The sequence below is a fragment of the Ranitomeya variabilis genome, chromosome 6 (assembly GCF_051348905.1).
Source record: "Ranitomeya variabilis isolate aRanVar5 chromosome 6, aRanVar5.hap1, whole genome shotgun sequence".
NCBI classification, from domain to species: domain Eukaryota; kingdom Metazoa; phylum Chordata; class Amphibia; order Anura; family Dendrobatidae; genus Ranitomeya; species Ranitomeya variabilis.
In genome coordinates, this window is record NC_135237.1 from 272,626,258 (window position 1) to 272,646,021 (window position 19,764).

The 19,764-nt window shown below is 46.7% G+C and overlaps 1 protein-coding gene across 9 annotated transcripts in view; it reads left to right on the plus strand.

Moving 5' to 3' along the window:
• The first annotated feature begins 969 nt into the window (after positions 1-969).
• LOC143782314 (uncharacterized) overlaps positions 970-19,764 on the plus strand; it is a 231,213-nt gene continuing 212,418 nt past the window's right edge. For 3 of the 9 annotated variants that reach the window (XM_077269648.1, XM_077269653.1, XM_077269655.1), the window contains exon 1: positions 1,390-1,650. In XM_077269648.1, the coding sequence (XP_077125763.1) occupies positions 1,576-1,650 (75 nt within the window). In that variant the 5' untranslated portion in view covers positions 1,390-1,575. Of the gene's footprint in view, positions 1,363-1,387; positions 1,651-19,764 lie in introns of those variants that run through there. The other 6 variants (XM_077269646.1, XM_077269650.1, XM_077269651.1 and 3 more) reach the window with 4 other exon arrangements.

Below are 19,764 nucleotides of genomic sequence, written 5' to 3' on the forward strand. Positions count from 1 at the left end.
TTAGAATGGTGTCACTTTTGAGTATTTTCTGTCAGTCACCTCAAATTTGAGGTGGTCCCTAAAAAAAATGCTTTTGTAAATACAGCTCTGGCAAAAATTAAGAGACCACTGCAAAATGTTCAGTTTGTCTGATTTTTCTCTTTCTAGGTTTATTTTTGAGTAAAATGTAAATTGTTTTTTTTTATTCTATAAACTTCTGACAACATGTCTCCAAATATCCAAGCAATAAATTTTGTATTTTTTTCTGAAAAGGAGAAATGGTCAAAATTAAAAAAACAAACAAGCAGTGCTTTCAGACCTCAAATAATGCAAAGAAAACAAGTTCATAATCATTTAGAAACAATACTAATGTTTTAACTCAGGAAGAGCTCAGAAATCAATATTTTGTGGAATAACCATGATTTTTAATCACAGCTTTCATGTGTCTTGGCATGCTTTCCACCAGTCTTTCACACTGCTTTTGGCGCAAAAATGTAATCAGTTCTTCTTTGTTTGATGGCTTGTGACTATCCATCATCCTCTTGATTACATTCCAGAGGTTATCAATAGGGTTCAGGTCTGGAGATGGGGCTGCGCATGACAGGGTTTGATGTGGTGGTCTCTTCATTTTTGCCAGAGCTGTACTGTTGGAAAAATGAGAAATTGCTGGTCAACTTAACCCTTCTAACTTCCTAAGAAAAATTATGTTTCACACATTGTGCTGAAGTAGACGTGGGAAATGTTATGAACTACTTTGTGCGATATGACTCGCTAATTTAAGAGCTTAAAAATTAAAAGCTTGAAAATTAGAAATTATTTGCCAAATTTCCGTTTTTATCACAAAGAAACCCAATACAGAAGGAATGTTACCACTTTCATGAAGCACACTAGATCTTGAGTCTATAGTCTCAGAATCTGTGGGACCCATTGAAGAGTTCCTGAGTTATTACCTCATAAAGTGCCAGTGGTCAAAAATGTAACAGTTGGCTTGGTCATTAAAGTGAAACTAGGCTTGTGGTGAAGGGGTTAATGACTGACATTATATAGCGCACGAACAGCGGAAGTCGCCAAGTAATCAGTGCACATAACGCAGTGTATAGGCGCCATTCACATTGCATAGAGCCACGCCTCCCGCATACTGCTACACTGCCGCAAACACTCCGTAAACTACGGAAGCCGTCTAGCCGACTCTATCTGGTCACGTGTGAGGACGTCGGCGCATGGAATGGCCGGATGAGCGTGATGACGTCTGATGTGCGTGAAAACGAAGACGTCTATTGGCCATATGGAAACTAGCGTTCATGTTGACGGGAAACGAAACCGTGCAGTTTCTGCAGTTGATGTGAGCGTAGCTTTGTCGGGTGCGTCCTCCGTCCTGTGAACGTGAGTATGAGGGGGAAGAGCTCTGGGTTGTGTCCGCGCCGTGAATTCTGGGAGCCGCCGCCGCTCTTCCTCCTGAAGCGCCCTGAGGTGACTAGCACGCAGCGCGCTGTGAGTACTGGGAATGGCTGTAGCTCCTGCCTCAGTAGTAACGCGGGGCACAATGGTGCCGGCCTACTTGTCTACCTCACAGTCTCCGGAGCTGGGAGAAGGGGCATGGCTGCCATTGCTCTTCTCCCACGTTGTGGGCAGTCCAAGGAAACCTGGGCGACAACCAGTGTAGCTGTCATGGTGGGTATCTGCCTAAAAATGGCCTTTGGGCAGTGTATGGGTGAGGAGACACAACCCCAGAAAGGTGGTAGCTGGTGTTACATTGTTGTCTCCCCAATGCAGTCTCCATTAGAAATAAATGAATTAAAGGGGTCATTAATGTTTAAAGGGATTGTCCAGTGAAAATAATCACTGATCAGCTGGAGTCTGACTGCAGCGACCCGCACCCATGTGGCTCTGGGAGAACATTTCTCCATATTATAGAATTGCACAGCCGGTCAGACACCTGACCATTACTCCTCTCATTCTCTTCAGGGCTTGATGGCCCCGTAGGGATTTAATGGGGTGGAGGTTGAGCATTCTGCTGCTCCATACTCACAAGATAGAAGTTCCCTGAGCTCCCGATCAGTGTGGATTCCAGCGTACGGGCAGGGCCGGACTGGGACTAAAATTCAGCCTTGGCATTTGAAGTTACACAGGCCCACTTGTCACATATTGACTGTATAATATCTTTGTACACTTGTAGGTTACAAGAAGTGAGGGGAGTGTAACACGACTATATAACATATAATCACAGCTGTATCTAGCATTACAGCTCAGTCCTATTTATTGCTTTTAGTTGCAGTACCAAGAAAAGCCGCTACTTTACCTACATAACTGGATCTCGTAGATAATGAAGGGATTGAGACGACCAAAGGCTATGAAACCTCATTCTGATGCTCCATATACTACAGCCACTTTTGGTTCCACTGCGCAGCACGAGACCCGGTGACTCTGAAGAGCGGTGACATCAGTAACGTCACCGCTCTTCAGATATTCCGGGTTTTGCGCTGAGCTCGGCGACTGTGAAGAGTGGTATTGTTACTACCGTCACCGCTCTTCAGAGTCGCTGGGTCTCGCCAGGTCTGGGCTAGTAGTGGGGGTGTCTGATAGACACCTCTCCATTACTTACACCAGGGATTAATAGCAGCCGACATTACGCAACTGACAACCCTAAAAATCATTACACATACCAGAATTAAATGCTCTGGTGGCTTGGAAAAGCAGTAGAGCTAGCGCTATTCCCAGGCACCTGGTGCTAACTACAACTGTCATCATCATTGCCTGGTCTTCCTCTGAAGCATTTCTGCTGTATTTACATGCGCTAATCAGCAGCACAACTACAGTTTACACAGGGCGATGTGCTGCTGAGAACAAGGATTTCTGTTCCCACATAAACAATCCAATCACTCGAATAGGCAGCATTTTGCTTGTTTAGTATGATACACACCATAGTCCTCCATATATTATAATGTGCACCTCAGTACTCCATATAGTATAATACACTCCTCAGTCCCCCATATAGTATAATGCACTCCTCAGTCCCCCATATAGTATAATGCACTCCTCAGTCCCCCATATAGTATAATGCACTCCTCAGTCCCCCATATAGTATAATGCACTCCTCAGTCCCCCATATAGTATAAGGCACTCCTCAGTCCCCCATATAGTATAAGGCACTCCTCAGTCCCCCATATAGTATAAGGCACTCCTCAGTCCCCCATATAGTATAAGGCACTCCTCAGTCCCCCATATAGTATAAGGCACTCCTCAGTCCCCCATATAGTATAAGGCACTCCTCAGTCCCCCATATAGTATAAGGCACTCCTCAGTCCCCCATATAGTATAAGGCACTCCTCAGTCCCCCATATAGTATAAGGCACTCCTCAGTCCCCCATATAGTATAACGCACTCCTCAGTCCCCCATATAGTATAACGCACTCCTCAGTCCCCCATATAGTATAACGCACTCCTCAGTCCCCCATATAGTATAACGCACTCCTCAGTCCCCCATATAGTATAACGCACTCCTCAGTCCCCCATGTAGTATAACGCACTCCTCAGTCCCCCATGTAGTATAACGCACTCCTCAGTCCCCCATGTAGTATAACGCACTCCTCAGTCCCCCATGTAGTATAACGCACTCCTCAGTCCCCCATGTAGTATAACGCACTCCTCAGTCCCCCATGTAGTATAACGCACTCCTCAGTCCCCCATGTAGTATAACGCACTCCTCAGTCCCCCATGTAGTATAACGCACTCCTCAGTCCCCCATGTAGTATAACGCACTCCTCAGTCCCCCATGTAGTATAACGCACTCCTCAGTCCCCCATGTAGTATAACGCACTCCTCAGTCCCCCATGTAGTATAACGCACTCCTCAGTCCCCCATGTAGTATAACGCACTCCTCAGTCCCCCATGTAGTATAACGCACTCCTCAGTCCCCCATGTAGTATAACGCACTCCTCAGTCCCCCATGTAGTATAACGCACTCCTCAGTCCCCCATGTAGTATAACGCACTCCTCAGTCCCCCATGTAGTATAACGCACTCCTCAGTCCCCCATGTAGTATAACGCACTCCTCAGTCCCCCATGTAGTATAACGCACTCCTCAGTCCCCCATGTAGTATAACGCACTCCTCAGTCCCCCATGTAGTATAACGCACTCCTCAGTCCCCCATGTAGTATAACGCACTCCTCAGTCCCCCATGTAGTATAACGCACTCCTCAGTCCCCCATGTAGTATAACGCACTCCTCAGTCCCCCATGTAGTATAACGCACTCCTCAGTCCCCCATGTAGTATAACGCACTCCTCAGTCCCCCATGTAGTATAACGCACTCCTCAGTCCCCCATGTAGTATAACGCACTCCTCAGTCCCCCATGTAGTATAACGCACTCCTCAGTCCCCCATGTAGTATAACGCACTCCTCAGTCCCCCATGTAGTATAACGCACTCCTCAGTCCCCCATGTAGTATAACGCACTCCTCAGTCCCCCATGTAGTATAACGCACTCCTCAGTCCCCCATGTAGTATAACGCACTCCTCAGTCCCCCATGTAGTATAACGCACTCCTCAGTCCCCCATGTAGTATAACGCACTCCTCAGTCCCCCATGTAGTATAACGCACTCCTCAGTCCCCCATGTAGTATAACGCACTCCTCAGTCCCCCATGTAGTATAACGCACTCCTCAGTCCCCCATGTAGTATAACGCACTCCTCAGTCCCCCATGTAGTATAACGCACTCCTCAGTCCCCCATGTAGTATAACGCACTCCTCAGTCCCCCATGTAGTATAACGCACTCCTCAGTCCCCCATGTAGTATAACGCACTCCTCAGTCCCCCATGTAGTATAACGCACTCCTCAGTCCCCCATGTAGTATAACGCACTCCTCAGTCCCCCATGTAGTATAACGCACTCCTCAGTCCCCCATGTAGTATAACGCACTCCTCAGTCCCCCATGTAGTATAACGCACTCCTCAGTCCCCCATGTAGTATAACGCACTCCTCAGTCCCCCATGTAGTATAACGCACTCCTCAGTCCCCCATGTAGTATAACGCACTCCTCAGTCCCCCATGTAGTATAACGCACTCCTCAGTCCCCCATGTAGTATAACGCACTCCTCAGTCCCCCATGTAGTATAACGCACTCCTCAGTCCCCCATGTAGTATAACGCACTCCTCAGTCCCCCATGTAGTATAACGCACTCCTCAGTCCCCCATGTAGTATAACGCACTCCTCAGTCCCCCATGTAGTATAACGCACTCCTCAGTCCCCCATGTAGTATAACGCACTCCTCAGTCCCCCATGTAGTATAACGCACTCCTCAGTCCCCCATGTAGTATAACGCACTCCTCAGTCCCCCATGTAGTATAACGCACTCCTCAGTCCCCCATGTAGTATAACGCACTCCTCAGTCCCCCATGTAGTATAACGCACTCCTCAGTCCCCCATGTAGTATAACGCACTCCTCAGTCCCCCATGTAGTATAACGCACTCCTCAGTCCCCCATGTAGTATAACGCACTCCTCAGTCCCCCATGTAGTATAACGCACTCCTCAGTCCCCCATGTAGTATAACGCACTCCTCAGTCCCCCATGTAGTATAATGCACTCCTCAGTCCCCCATGTAGTATAATGCACTCCTCAGTCCCCCATGTAGTATAATGCACTCCTCAGTCCCCCATGTAGTATAATGCACTCCTCAGTCCCCCATGTAGTATAATGCACTCCTCAGTCCCCCATGTAGTATAATGCACTCCTCAGTCCCCCATGTAGTATAATGCACTCCTCAGTCCCCCATGTAGTATAATGCACTCCTCAGTCCCCCATGTAGTATAATGCACTCCTCAGTCCCCCATGTAGTATAATGCACTCCTCAGTCCCCCATGTAGTATAATGCACTCCTCAGTCCCCCATGTAGTATAATGCACTCCTCAGTCCCCCATGTAGTATAATGCACTCCTCAGTCCCCCATGTAGTATAATGCACTCCTCAGTCCCCCATGTAGTATAATGCACTCCTCAGTCCCCCATGTAGTATAATGCACTCCTCAGTCCCCCATGTAGTATAATGCACTCCTCAGTCCCCCATGTAGTATAATGCACTCCTCAGTCCCCCATGTAGTATAATGCACTCCTCAGTCCCCCATGTAGTATAATGCACTCCTCAGTCCCCCATGTAGTATAATGCACTCCTCAGTCCCCCATGTAGTATAATGCACTCCTCAGTCCCCCATGTAGTATAATGCACTCCTCAGTCCCCCATGTAGTATAATGCACTCCTCAGTCCCCCATGTAGTATAATGCACTCCTCAGTCCCCCATGTAGTATAATGCACTCCTCAGTCCCCCATGTAGTATAATGCACTCCTCAGTCCCCCATGTAGTATAATGCACTCCTCAGTCCCCCATGTAGTATAATGCACTCCTCAGTCCCCCATGTAGTATAATGCACTCCTCAGTCCCCCATGTAGTATAATGCACTCCTCAGTCCCCCATGTAGTATAATGCACTCCTCAGTCCCCCATGTAGTATAATGCACTCCTCAGTCCCCCATGTAGTATAATGCACTCCTCAGTCCCCCATGTAGTATAATGCACTCCTCAGTCCCCCATGTAGTATAATGCACTCCTCAGTCCCCCATGTAGTATAATGCACTCCTCAGTCCCCCATGTAGTATAATGCACTCCTCAGTCCCCCATGTAGTATAATGCACTCCTCAGTCCCCCATGTAGTATAATGCACTCCTCAGTCCCCCATGTAGTATAATGCACTCCTCAGTCCCCCATGTAGTATAATGCACTCCTCAGTCCCCCATGTAGTATAATGCACTCCTCAGTCCCCCATGTAGTATAATGCACTCCTCAGTCCCCCATGTAGTATAATGCACTCCTCAGTCCCCCATGTAGTATAATGCACTCCTCAGTCCCCCATGTAGTATAATGCACTCCTCAGTCCCCCATGTAGTATAATGCACTCCTCAGTCCCCCATGTAGTATAATGCACTCCTCAGTCCCCCATGTAGTATAATGCACTCCTCAGTCCCCCATGTAGTATAATGCACTCCTCAGTCCCCCATGTAGTATAATGCACTCCTCAGTCCCCCATGTAGTATAATGCACTCCTCAGTCCCCCATGTAGTATAATGCACTCCTCAGTCCCCCATGTAGTATAATGCACTCCTCAGTCCCCCATGTAGTATAATGCACTCCTCAGTCCCCCATGTAGTATAATGCACTCCTCAGTCCCCCATGTAGTATAATGCACTCCTCAGTCCCCCATGTAGTATAATGCACTCCTCAGTCCCCCATGTAGTATAATGCACTCCTCAGTCCCCCATGTAGTATAATGCACTCCTCAGTCCCCCATGTAGTATAATGCACTCCTCAGTCCCCCATGTAGTATAATGCACTCCTCAGTCCCCCATGTAGTATAATGCACTCCTCAGTCCCCCATGTAGTATAATGCACTCCTCAGTCCCCCATGTAGTATAATGCACTCCTCAGTCCCCCATGTAGTATAATGCACTCCTCAGTCCCCCATGTAGTATAATGCACTCCTCAGTCCCCCATGTAGTATAATGCACTCCTCAGTCCCCCATGTAGTATAATGCACTCCTCAGTCCCCCATGTAGTATAATGCACTCCTCAGTCCCCCATGTAGTATAATGCCCCCCCTCAGTCCCCCATGTAGTATAATGCCCCCCCTCAGTCCCCCATGTAGTATAATGCCCCCCTCAGTCCCCCATGTAGTATAATGCCCCCCTCAGTCCCCCATGTAGTATAATGCCCCCCCTCAGTCCCCCATGTAGTATAATGCCCCCCCTCAGTCCCCCATGTAGTATAATGCCCCCCCTCAGTCCCCCATGTAGTATAATGCACTCCTCAGTCCCCCATGTAGTATAATGCCCCCCCTCAGTCCCCCATGTAGTATAATGCCCCCCCTCAGTCCCCCATGTAGTATAATGCCCCCCCTCAGTCCCCCATGTAGTATAATGCCCCCCCTCAGTCCCCCATGTAGTATAATGCCCCCCCTCAGTCCCCCATGTAGTATAATGCCCCCCCTCAGTCCCCCATGTAGTATAATGCCCCCCCTCAGTCCTCCATGTAGTATAATGCCCCCCCTCAGTCCTCCATGTAGTATAATGCCCCCCCTCAGTCCTCCATGTAGTATAATGCCCCCCCTCAGTCCTCCATGTAGTATAATGCCCCCCCTCAGTCCTCCATGTAGTATAATGCCCCCCCTCAGTCCTCCATGTAGTATAATGCCCCCCCTCAGTCCTCCATGTAGTATAATGCCCCCCCTCAGTCCTCCATGTAGTATAATGCCCCCCCTCAGTCCTCCATGTAGTATAATGCCCCCCCTCAGTCCTCCATGTAGTATAATGCCCCCCCTCAGTCCTCCATGTAGTATAATGCCCCCCCCTCAGTCCTCCATGTAGTATAATGCCCCCCCCTCAGTCCTCCATGTAGTATAATGCCCCCCCCCCTCAGTCCTCCATGTAGTATAATGCCCCCCCCTCAGTCCTCCATGTAGTATAATGCCCCCCCTCAGTCCTCCATGTAGTATAATGCCCCCCCTCAGTCCTCCATGTAGTATAATGCCCCCCCCTCAGTCCTCCATGTAGTATAATGCCCCCCCCTCAGTCCTCCATGTAGTATAATGCCCCCCCTCAGTCCTCCATGTAGTATAATGCCCCCCCCCCTCAGTCCTCCATGTAGTATAATGCCCCCCTCATAGGCCTCGATGCAGTATAATGCAGCCCACATATAGTTTAATGATGCCACCCCAGAGTGTAATGCTGCCCCTGCATATATAATGTATGTTTGCATATATAGAACTTCAGGACTATATAAGTGACACTTCCATAAAGTCAGCAAATCCAAAAAGAGAAAAAACGGAAGTAAACGTCCTATTTATCTCTAAAACAAGTATACTTTATTGAATATATTAGTGCCTAAGGGGCACTAATATCCTTTGAATAGGTTCCCCATATACCTGTATATACCTAAGCATATATATAACGTGTGTTGCATGTGAAGGTTATGTGCGTTTTTTTGTATATGTTGTCTCCATTTTTTACTTCAATTTGTTTCATTGTTTTTTTTAAATATTCAATAAAGTATACTTGTTTTAGAGATAAATAGGACGTTTACTTCCGTTTTTTCTCTTTTTGGATTTGCTATATATAATGTATGGTAGCCCCCTCATAGAGCATAATGCAGCACAGCCCCCATAGAATGTAATGCAGCACAGCCCCCATAGAATGTAATGCAGCACAGCCCCCATAGAATGTAATGCAGCACAGCCCCCATAGAATGTAATGCAGCACAGCCCCCATAGAATGTAATGCAGCACAGCCCCCATAGAATGTAATGCAGCACAGCCCCCATAGAATGTAATGCAGCACAGCCCCCATAGAATGTAATGCAGCACAGCCCCCATAGAATGTAATGCAGCACAGCCCCCATAGAATGTAATGCAGCACAGCCCCCATAGAATGTAATGCAGCACAGCCTCCATAGGCCGGCATCACTGGCGAGTTTTACGGACGTATGAGCGCAGAAAATACACCCGTAAAATACGCATAACACACGGCCCAATGATTCCCTATGTCCCAGCTCCTATCAGCCGTATTTTACTGATCCGTATTATACGGTCTTGTACGGCTGTACAAAATCGCAGCATGCTGCGTTTGTCACCGTATTGCGCAATAAAATCGCCAATGAAAGTCTATGGGAGCGAGAAAAATACGGATTACACACGGACCAGCAGTGTGACTTGCGAGAAATACGCAGCAGTGTTCTATAAAAAAGCCAGTAATTCAATTGCCGGCTTTTCATTTCTCCTTCCCAAACCCGACATGATATGAGACATGGTTTACATACAGTAAACCATCTCATATCCCTTTTTTTTTTGCATATTCCACACTACTAATGTTAGTGTTGTGTGTGTGTGTGCAAAATTTGGGCACTGTAGCTTGTAAAATAAAGGGTTAAATCGCGGCAAAAATTGGCGTGGGCTCCCGCGCAATTTTCTCCGCCAGAGTGGTAAAGCCAGTGACTGAGGGCAGATATTAATAGCCTAGAGAGGGTCCATGGTTATTGGCCCCCCCTGGCTACAAACATCTGTCCCCAGCCACCCCAGAAAAGGCACATCTAGAAGATGCGCCTATTCTGGCACTTGGCCACTCTCTTCCCACTCCCGTGTAGCGGTGGGATATGGGGTAATGAAGGGTTAATGTCACCTTGCTATTGTAAGGTGACATTAAGTCAGATTAATAATGGAGAGGCGTCAATTATGACACCTATCCATTATTAATCCAATAGTACGAAATGGTTAATAAAACACACACACATTATTACAAAGTATTTTAATGAAATAAATACACATGGTGTAAAAAAAACAAACAACAATATTCCATGCCTTCCGTCATTATGTCCCATGAAGTATATCCATCTGAAGGGGTTAAATCATTTTACAGCCAGGAGCTGTGCTAATGCACTTGCTCCTGCCTGTAAAACCCCGGGTACTGAATGGAAAGCAGGGTGACCTGTAGTTACCTTGAGTTGCGGTGAGGCGCCCTCTGCTGGATGTCCTCATGAACTGGAGCCTTGGAAAAGTTCCCACGCTCGAGTTCATATGAGAGAAAGTCTGGCAGGATTATAAATGGCCGGTATGTGTGTCGCAGAGGAGGTCACTCTGCGCTGTCAATCTGCAGTTAAGTTGGTGTGCTGGGACCTGTAGTCCCACGTGTGATTGTGTAGTTATAATGGGAGATTGGCAGGGCTAGTCATGAGAGATGGGAGGGTCAGACTAGCCACACACACCCACACTCCCACCCTGGGAGTGGTTACAGGTATGTAATGTGACCAGGGTGTGGGTCACATGTGCCTGTGAGGTTCCTGTGTAAGGTCCTAGACGGTCGGTGTTGGACTGTCCTGGTATGGACTGAAGTCCTGGAAGCACTGTGAGACCGTGGAATCTGATGTATGGTCAGTGTTGGAGGCTCCTGGCTGGTCGAGTCATCCTGGAAGCACTGTGAGACCATCGACCTGGACGGTTCTGTTGTGGACCTTAGACTGACGTGGAGTCTACCTGTGGAGCAGGAGTTCCTAAGAGGTAACCCCTGGTATGGGAACAAAGAACTATTGCTGAACTGCGCAGTCACCCGGTGACTGGAGGGATACCAGTGTGACCACTGAAGGATTTGTAAGCCATATATAATGAACTGGTTGTGTTTATGGTTTATGACATATAATAAACCAGAATAGACTGTTTAAAGTGGAGAAATCATGCCTGAGTGCTTAAATCCCATGCTAAGCGAGTGTCCCCCAACACACTCAGGTAGCGTATCACCACACATATATATACAGATATATATGCACACACACACACACACACACACACACACACACACACACACACACACACACACACACACACGCACGCACGCACGCGCACACACACACACACACACACGCACACGTATTTAGTCAGTCAGCAATAGTGCAAGTTCCACCACTTAAAAAGATGAGAGGCGTCTGTAATTTACATCATAGGTAGACCTCAACTATGGGAGACAAACTGAGAAAAAAAAATCCAGAAAATCACATTGTCTGTTTTTTTATCATTTTATTTGCATTTTATGGTGGAAAATAAGTATTTGGTCAGAAACAAAATTTCATCTCAATACTTTGTAATATATCCTTTGTTGGCAATGACAGAGGTCAAACGTTTTCTGTAAGTCTTCACAAGGTTGCCACACACTGTTGTTGGTATGTTGGCCCATTCCTCCATGCAGATCTCCTCTAGAGCAGTTATGTTTTTGGCTTTTCGCTTGGCAACACGGACTTTCAACTCCCTCCAAAGGTTTTCTATAGGGTTGAGATCTGGAGACTGGCTAGGCCACTCCAGGACCTTGAAATGCTTCTTACGAAGCCACTCCTTCGTTGCCCTGGCGGTGTGCTTTGGATCATTGTCATGTTGAAAGACCCAGCCACGTTTCATCTTCAATGCCCTTGCTGATGGAAGGAGGTTTGCACTCAAAATCTCACGATACATGGCCCCATTCATTCTTTCATGTACCCGGATCAGTCGTCCTGGCCCCTTTGCAGAGAAACAGCCCCAAAGCATGATGTTTCCACCACCATGCTTTACAGTAGGTATGGTGTTTGATGGATGCAACTCAGTATTCTTTTTCCTCCAAACACGACAAGTTGTGTTTCTACCGAACAGTTCCAGTTTGGTTTCATCAGACCATAGGACATTCTCCCAAAACTCCTCTGGATCATCCAAATGCTCTCTAGCAAACTTCAGATGGGCCCGGACATGTACTGGCTTAAGCAGTGGGACACGTCTGGCACTGCAGGATCTGAGTCCATGGTGGCGTAGTGTGTTACTTATGGTAGGCCTTGTTACATTGGTCCCAGCTCTCTGCAGTTCATTCACTAGGTCCCCCCGCGTGGTTCTGGGATTTTTGCTCACCGTTCTTGTGATCATTCTGACCCCACGGGGTGGGATTTTGCGTGGAGCCCCAGATCGAGGGAGATTATCAGTGGTCTTGTATGTCTTCCATTTTCTAATTATTGCTCCCACTGTTGATTTCTTCACTCCAAGCTGGTTGGCTATTGCAGATTCAGTCTTCCCAGCCTGGTGCAGGGCTACAATTTTGTTTCTGGTGTCCTTTGACAGCTCTTTGATCTTCACCATACTGGAGTTTGGAGTCAGACTGTTTGAGGGTGTGCACAGGTGTCTTTTTATACTGATAACAAGTTTAAACAGGTGCCATTACTACAGGTAATGAGTGGAGGAAAGAGGAGACTCTTAAAGAAGAAGTTACAGGTCTGTGAGAGCCAGAAATCTTGATTGTTTGTTTCTGACCAAATACTTCTTTTCCACCATAAAATGCAAATAAAATGATAAAAAAACAGACAATGTGATTTTCTGGATTTTTTTTTCTCAGTTTGTCTCCCATAGTTGAGGTCTACCTATGATGTAAATTACAGACGCCTCTCATCTTTTTAAGTGGTGGAACTTGCACTATTGCTGGTTGACTAAATACTTTTTTGCCCCACTGTGTGTGTGTGTATGTATGTATGTATATATGTGTGTGTGTATATATGTATGTATGTGTATATATATATATATATATATATATATATATTATTTTAACGAGCATTTGAGCACATAAATCCATTAGATGTCGGTTTTGCAAGCCTGCGAGAAAATATCGCAGTACGGATGCCATACGGATTACATACGGAGGATGCCATGCTCAAAATACGCTGACACACCCTGCCTACGGATGACATACGGATCACTATTTTGGGGACTTTTATGCGTATTACGGCCGTAAAAAACGGACCATATTTACATACGATGAGTGTGATGCCGGCCATAGAATGTAATGCAGCCCCACAATCCAGTTATCACTCAGTGATATATTTAAAAAAAACAACAACAAAACACTCACCTCTCCTCGTGCCCAGCACTGCTCCTGGCTCCGATCTCAGCAGCTGCAGTCTGCCCGGTCACGCAGCAGGTGCGCGGTATGACGTCATCGCGCACCCGCAGTGTCAGCGCCAGGCAGAGCGGGTAATGATGGGAGAGGGAGCGTCAGCAGACGCTCTCTCCTCCATCATTGCATTCAACTGTACCGGCGTCATAGAAGCCGGTACAGTTGAATGCTTCGGCGCTGGTGAGCGGCCCACGATGGCCCTTCTGGCATTTGCCAGAACTGCCCGATGGCCAGTCCGCCCCTGCTTACGGGTCTCCAGCAGTCAGTGAGTTAACACCTAACCTTATGGATGGCTCATAACTTGTTCAATGTGTAGCCTGGTCTAAGCTGCTTGAGGGTAAAATAAAACGCCTTAGTGCACCCCTGACTCTACAGTGCTGTCACTAGTCTTTGACTAATGGGCTACAGTAGTGGCATCACAACTGTATGTGACCACTGCAGCCAATCACTGGGCTTCAGTGGTTATGCCAATGTAGTAGGCACTAGACTGCTGAGCTCATTGGTTTGCTGCAGTCATAACATCACCATTGCTGTCATGTCACCAAAACTGAAGGCAGTGTTACAGCTGCAGGGGGATAAGTAATAATGATTCTTATTTTTCCACTGACCATACGTTTACAATAATAAAAAAACAAAAAATAATTAATTTACTGGGGCTCTGGATGTGGTAACAAACTGGGCCGTACTCGCCTGCTGTAACTTCTGCGTATTCGGTGCAGGCCGTTCCCATTATTTAGCACCATCGTCAGAAATTGACGTCACCATTCTATTATTATAGGACTACTGATGCCTGGGACTGGCTGCAGTGGTCAGCTGGTTAGAATGGCAGATCATCAAAGAAGCAGCTGTAATGCACTGTTCTAGTTACCTGACCGCTACAGACAGTCACTACCTCAAAAGCCCTAAAAATAAAGGTGGCTCGCAGCACTCCAATATTGGACAGTTACAAAGGGCACATAAGGACAAAAAGGACGCACCGTTAAATTTACAAGTAGTCCACTTGGAAATATAACAATAGAAGAGAGAGCCAGTGTCCAACATTTCGACCAGCCATAAGTCTTTCAAGCATGCTTGGAAAAGTCCTATGACTGGTCAAAGCATTGCATGTATGACAGAATAAATTTAACCTTGATGGGATTTTCACCTTAATTAGGCCGGGTTCACATTATTGTATCTGTGCGCAGCGTATAGATCCGCATGCGTCTTGCATACCTGTCTTTAACATTGTGTACACAGGGACATGCATTTACATCAGTTTGTATGCAGATGCGTCCACATGCATCATTTTGCGGAGTCCGGTGCAACATGTTGCATTTTTTCGAGGTGTCCAAATGTGTGCCGGTATATGCATGCGGATGAGTGCGTATAAGCAATGCATTACTGTCTATGGGAACGCATTGGTACGCAAGGACATGCATACGCATGCATTTGATGCGCTTGCGTACTTCAGACTGCTCATGTCCAGGAACTGATTGAGACACGCCCTCCTGGAAATATCGAATGCATGCGCATAAACAACGCAAATGCATGCAGCTTTTTTTTATTTTTGTGTGTCATGCGTAAGCTGATTCGGATATAAAACGCAGGGTAAGCATGCGTTTTGTCATGCGTTGACGCATGGAGATGATATGCTGCACACAGATACTGTTTACTTAGCCTTAAGGTACCTTCACACGAAACGACTTTGTAACGATATCGCTAGCGATCCGTGACGTTGCAGCGTCCTCGCTAGCGATATCGTTTAGTTTGACACGCAGCAGCGATCAGGATCCTGCTGTGATGTCGCTGGTCGCTGAATAAAGTCCAGAACTTTATTTGGTCGTCCGATCGCCGTGTATCGTTGTGTTTGAAAGCAAAAGCAACGATACCAGCGATGTTTTACACTGGTAACCAGGGTAAACATCGGGTTACTAAGCGCAGGGCCGCGCTTAGTAACCCGGATTTTACCCTGGTTACCAGCGTAAAAGTAAAAAAAACAAACAGTACATGCTCACCTGCGCGTCCCCCAGCGTCTGCTTCCTGACACTACTGAGCGCCGGCCCGAAAGTGAAAGCACAGCGGTGACGTCACCGCTGTGCTGTTAGGGCCGGAGCTCAGTCAGTGTCAGGAAGCAGACGCTGGGGGACGCGCAGGTGAGCATGTACTGTTTGTTTTTTTTACTTTTACGCTGGTAACCAGGGTAAACATCGGGTTACTAAGCGCGGCCCTGCGCTTAGCAACCCGATGTTTACCCTGGTTACCCGGGGACCTCGGCATCGTTGGTCGCTGGAGAGCGGTCTGTGTGACAGCTCCCCAGCGATCAAACAGCGACGCTGCAGCGATCGGCATCGTTGTCGCTATCGCTGCAGCGTCGCTTCGTGTGAAGGTACCTTTAGACACTGTCTCTTCTACATCAAAAGTCCTGTGACAGAATAATGGTGAGATCATCACTTCCAGTGCTGTTGGACAATAAGTGAGCATGGTTCAATTTTTTTCTTGCTTTACTGAACATCTGACCACTTTAGGCCTCTTGCAAACATTGAGTATTTGGCCATGTTCACACTTCGCGGTTTTTACCGCGGATCCGCGGCGATTTTGATGCTGTGCGTCCGCAGCAGTTTCCATTGCGTTTACATTTACATGTAAACCGCAAACCGCTGTGCACATGCTGTGGGAAAAACCGCGCAGAAACACAGCGGTTTACAACCCGCAGCATGTCACTTCTTTGTGCAGAATCGCTGCGATTCTGCACCCATAGGAATGCATTGAACCGCTTACTTCCCGCATGGGGCTGTGCCCACGTTGCGGGAAGTAAGCGGATAATGTGCGGGTGGTACCCGGGGTGGAGGAGAGGAGACTCTCCTCCAGGCCCTGGGAACCATATTTGTGTAAAAACAAAAGAATTAAAATAAAAAATCATGTTATACTCACCTCTCAGCGCTGCACGCGGCCGGCCGGTCAGAGTTGCTGTGCGAACAGGACCTGCGGTGACGTCGCGGTCACATGACCGTGACGTCGCGGTCACATGACCGTGACGTCACGAAGGGTCCTTCTCGCACAGCATCTTTGGAACCGGCCGCCGGGTGCAGCGCCGAGGCGATCCGGACATCAGAGGGTGAGTATAACCAATTTTTATTATTTTTAACATTACTATTGATGCTGCATATTGCTGCATATGCAGCATCAATAGTATAGGCGGAAACCCGCAGCGGAAATCGCGGAACAAACCGCGATAAATCTGCAGGGATAACCGCAGCGGTTTTGCCCTGCAGATTTATCAAATCCGCTGCGGGAGAACCCGCAGAGGTCACCCGCAAAGTGTGAACATGGCCTTTGAGTTTTTTACCTCAGTATTTATAAAAACCTCCAAAACAAAAGAACACTTTATAAATTGACCAAGTACAATAAAAATGCAATGTTTATTAGACAATTAGTAAAATAAAGCAATAAAAACAACAAGGAAAAATCACAGATGCAGAACAATGGTGGATTTCCAGGTGTTGCAGAAAAATCTATTTCAACATAGTGTGGCCACCTACTGTCATGAGCTGTGGTTACTTGAGGATCCCAAGCCTAAAGCCCAAAAATTAAAGTGGAAAAAAATACTTTTAACCAGATTCAGACCGCTCATTGACCTTAGACGTCCCAGATCTTCCCATTTTACTCTGCACTGAATTTTAAAGCGGTAATGCAGAGGTAAGCTCATTGCACCAAATTGTGCAGGTTTGGTGGTTGGACTCGCCACAGAGATTGCAGAGATGGTAGTTAAGCATCTCTGTGTTCCTGATTGCTGTGTATACAGATTAGGGAGCTTGAGCTTGCTTCCTCCTCTGGACCTTGTGATCGTTATCGTTGGGGATGGAAAAGGAGCATCTGTGTTCTAGGAATCCGCTCTGCTATTCTGGCAGGAAACTGAATTTGCTCTGTATCTAGGGCTAGTATGTCAGCAGAGGGGAAATCACAATAAAAATAATTTACTAACATGTTAAAATGGGGGCATGATGTGAGGGGCAAAGGTATTGGTTAAATGAGAATAAAAAAAAAATCCCAGAATTGCATTGTTGTGTTTTTTTTTTTGTCACTGCAGTACTTAAAAGCTTTCAAAACAACTCATGTACCCTAAAATGGATTTGATCAAAATGTCACATCTGTGTTTTTTTTTTTTACCACTTGTTAAAAAACAAAAAAATAAAAACTATGCAAGCTTTGATGTTGTCAAGTAGTTTTTACAGTACAATAAACCCTCTTTAATTAAAAATGCCCAAAACAATAGAGGAGTTGCGTTTTTGCACATTTGTACCGCATTTGGAATTGTTTTCCCATTTTCTATTGCAATCACCTTTCCAAAAAAGTTGAGACGTTGTATAAAATTAAGAAAATAAGAATTTCCATTACTTGGATATCTCTCCTAGCCATACTTTAACAGTAGAACATAAAACACAGATCAGAAGTTGAAAATTTTCCAGTTCATTTGAGAGAAAAAAAAAGCTAATTTACAAATCAATGACAGTAACGCATCTCAAATAAGTTGGAGCCGTGCCATGTGTACCATCTCCTCCTCTTCTTTTTAAAAAAGTCTGAAAGGAGAGAAGAATTATGTAGGATTCTTAATTCTTAACAGTCCTAGGTCGTCTTTGATGGATTTTTCATTTCACATTGCAGCAAATGTTTTCTGTTGGTGAAAGGTGTGGAGTGCAGACGGCCAGTTCATCACCAGAACTTTCTATAAAGCCATTCTCTTGTGATGAATGCAGTGTGTGATTTAGCATAGTCTTGCTGAGGTATACAAGGTCTTCCCTGAAGTATGCAAGGTTTTTCCTGAAATAAACGTTGTACGGATGGGAGCATATATTTTAAGACCTCTACATAATGCTCAGTATTGATGGTGCCTTTCAAGATATGTAAGCTGCCCTTGACTTAGTAATGCAACCCCATACAATAAGAGATGCAGAAACTGTGCATTGATAGCAAGGTGGATGGCCTGTCTTCTCTTTTAGTCTGCAGGATACGGCATATGTAGTTTCAATAAAGGATTTAAATTTTTCAGTCTACTGACAACTGAATAGTTTTTTCCATTACGTCCCTCAGGACAGCACCATGGAGGACGTCCTTCCTTGAGCTATAGCGGGACAGGATCATAGAGAGGTTAAAAGGACCCTCCACCCTCCAGTGTTTTTCCTGTCCCTACAGGGACGGATGTATGAGAGGTTGCTCCTAGAGCGAAGATAGCCTGTGAATTCTCTTCCCTCGGTCAAGTGGTCCGTGGCAGACACCTCACTGGGTAGAGTTCCCTCAGCTATCAGTACTGTACCAGATGGACTCAGAGTTTAGGGGTCTCAGCCTTCTCTTTTCCCAGTCAGATGGACCGTGGCCGACCCCTCTTTGAGAGGTTCCTTAGCCAGCAGTCAGCCTGTGCAATGGGATTAGGGGGATCGTGCGGCAGGTCCAATCCTTCCCCCTGTCAAGTAGCCCAGGGTGGAAACTCCCCGGTGGGGAATCCCTCAGCCCCAGAGAACAGTCGAGCGGATGGGCTCCTGGGTAGAGCCGCTTCCACCCGGTGAGGGTTCTCGGCTCGGACGCCGACCGGCAAAACACCGCTACTTCCGAAAGTCGTGTGGTGGAGAAGGCCGTTGCGCTTCCGGTTACCTCAGAGAGGGGCGCCGGCACATAGGATCGGCGTGCATTCCACGATGGAACACGAAAGGGGGCACAGGCAGTAATGTAGCATTCCTGATGGGACTCCGCTTCCTTCCACAGTAGGCTCTCGGCGTTACCAGCTCCCCCTGTCATCTAGCAGGTATGGAGCCAGCACAGGTGAGTGCATGGTTTAATGTTGCATTGATGGCCTGGGCCTCTGGGCTGACTCTAGTCTCAGGCCTTTGTGCCAAAGCTGTACCTGGAACCCATTTGCAGCTAGGCCTTGGACCTCTAGGCTATGGTAGGGCCATATGTCTAGGCTACATCTCATGACTGGACTTCAGTTAGTTGCAGGTCTTGTCTGCACAGAGCCTTTTGATTGGGCTTCACAGTGACTTTTTGGAAGCATGCTTTCCATTTTCTGGTTCAATAAACAAGTGTTTCACTTTTCTTTGCAACTTAACTACTCCATCCATAGGAGGACACAAGGTTTTAATTCAGCACATTGTCTCCATGAAGACTGCCCTCCAGCTGCTGCTCATTAATTAGCCCCTTCGGGTGGAGTCAGTCTGACAAATTAGATGTACTGTTCAGAGTGGAGATTTATCTGGAACTCTGCTCTTTTGCTTAAAAGTGTAAGTCATGCTGCTTCTATGCATCATATTGAGTGCCTCCGT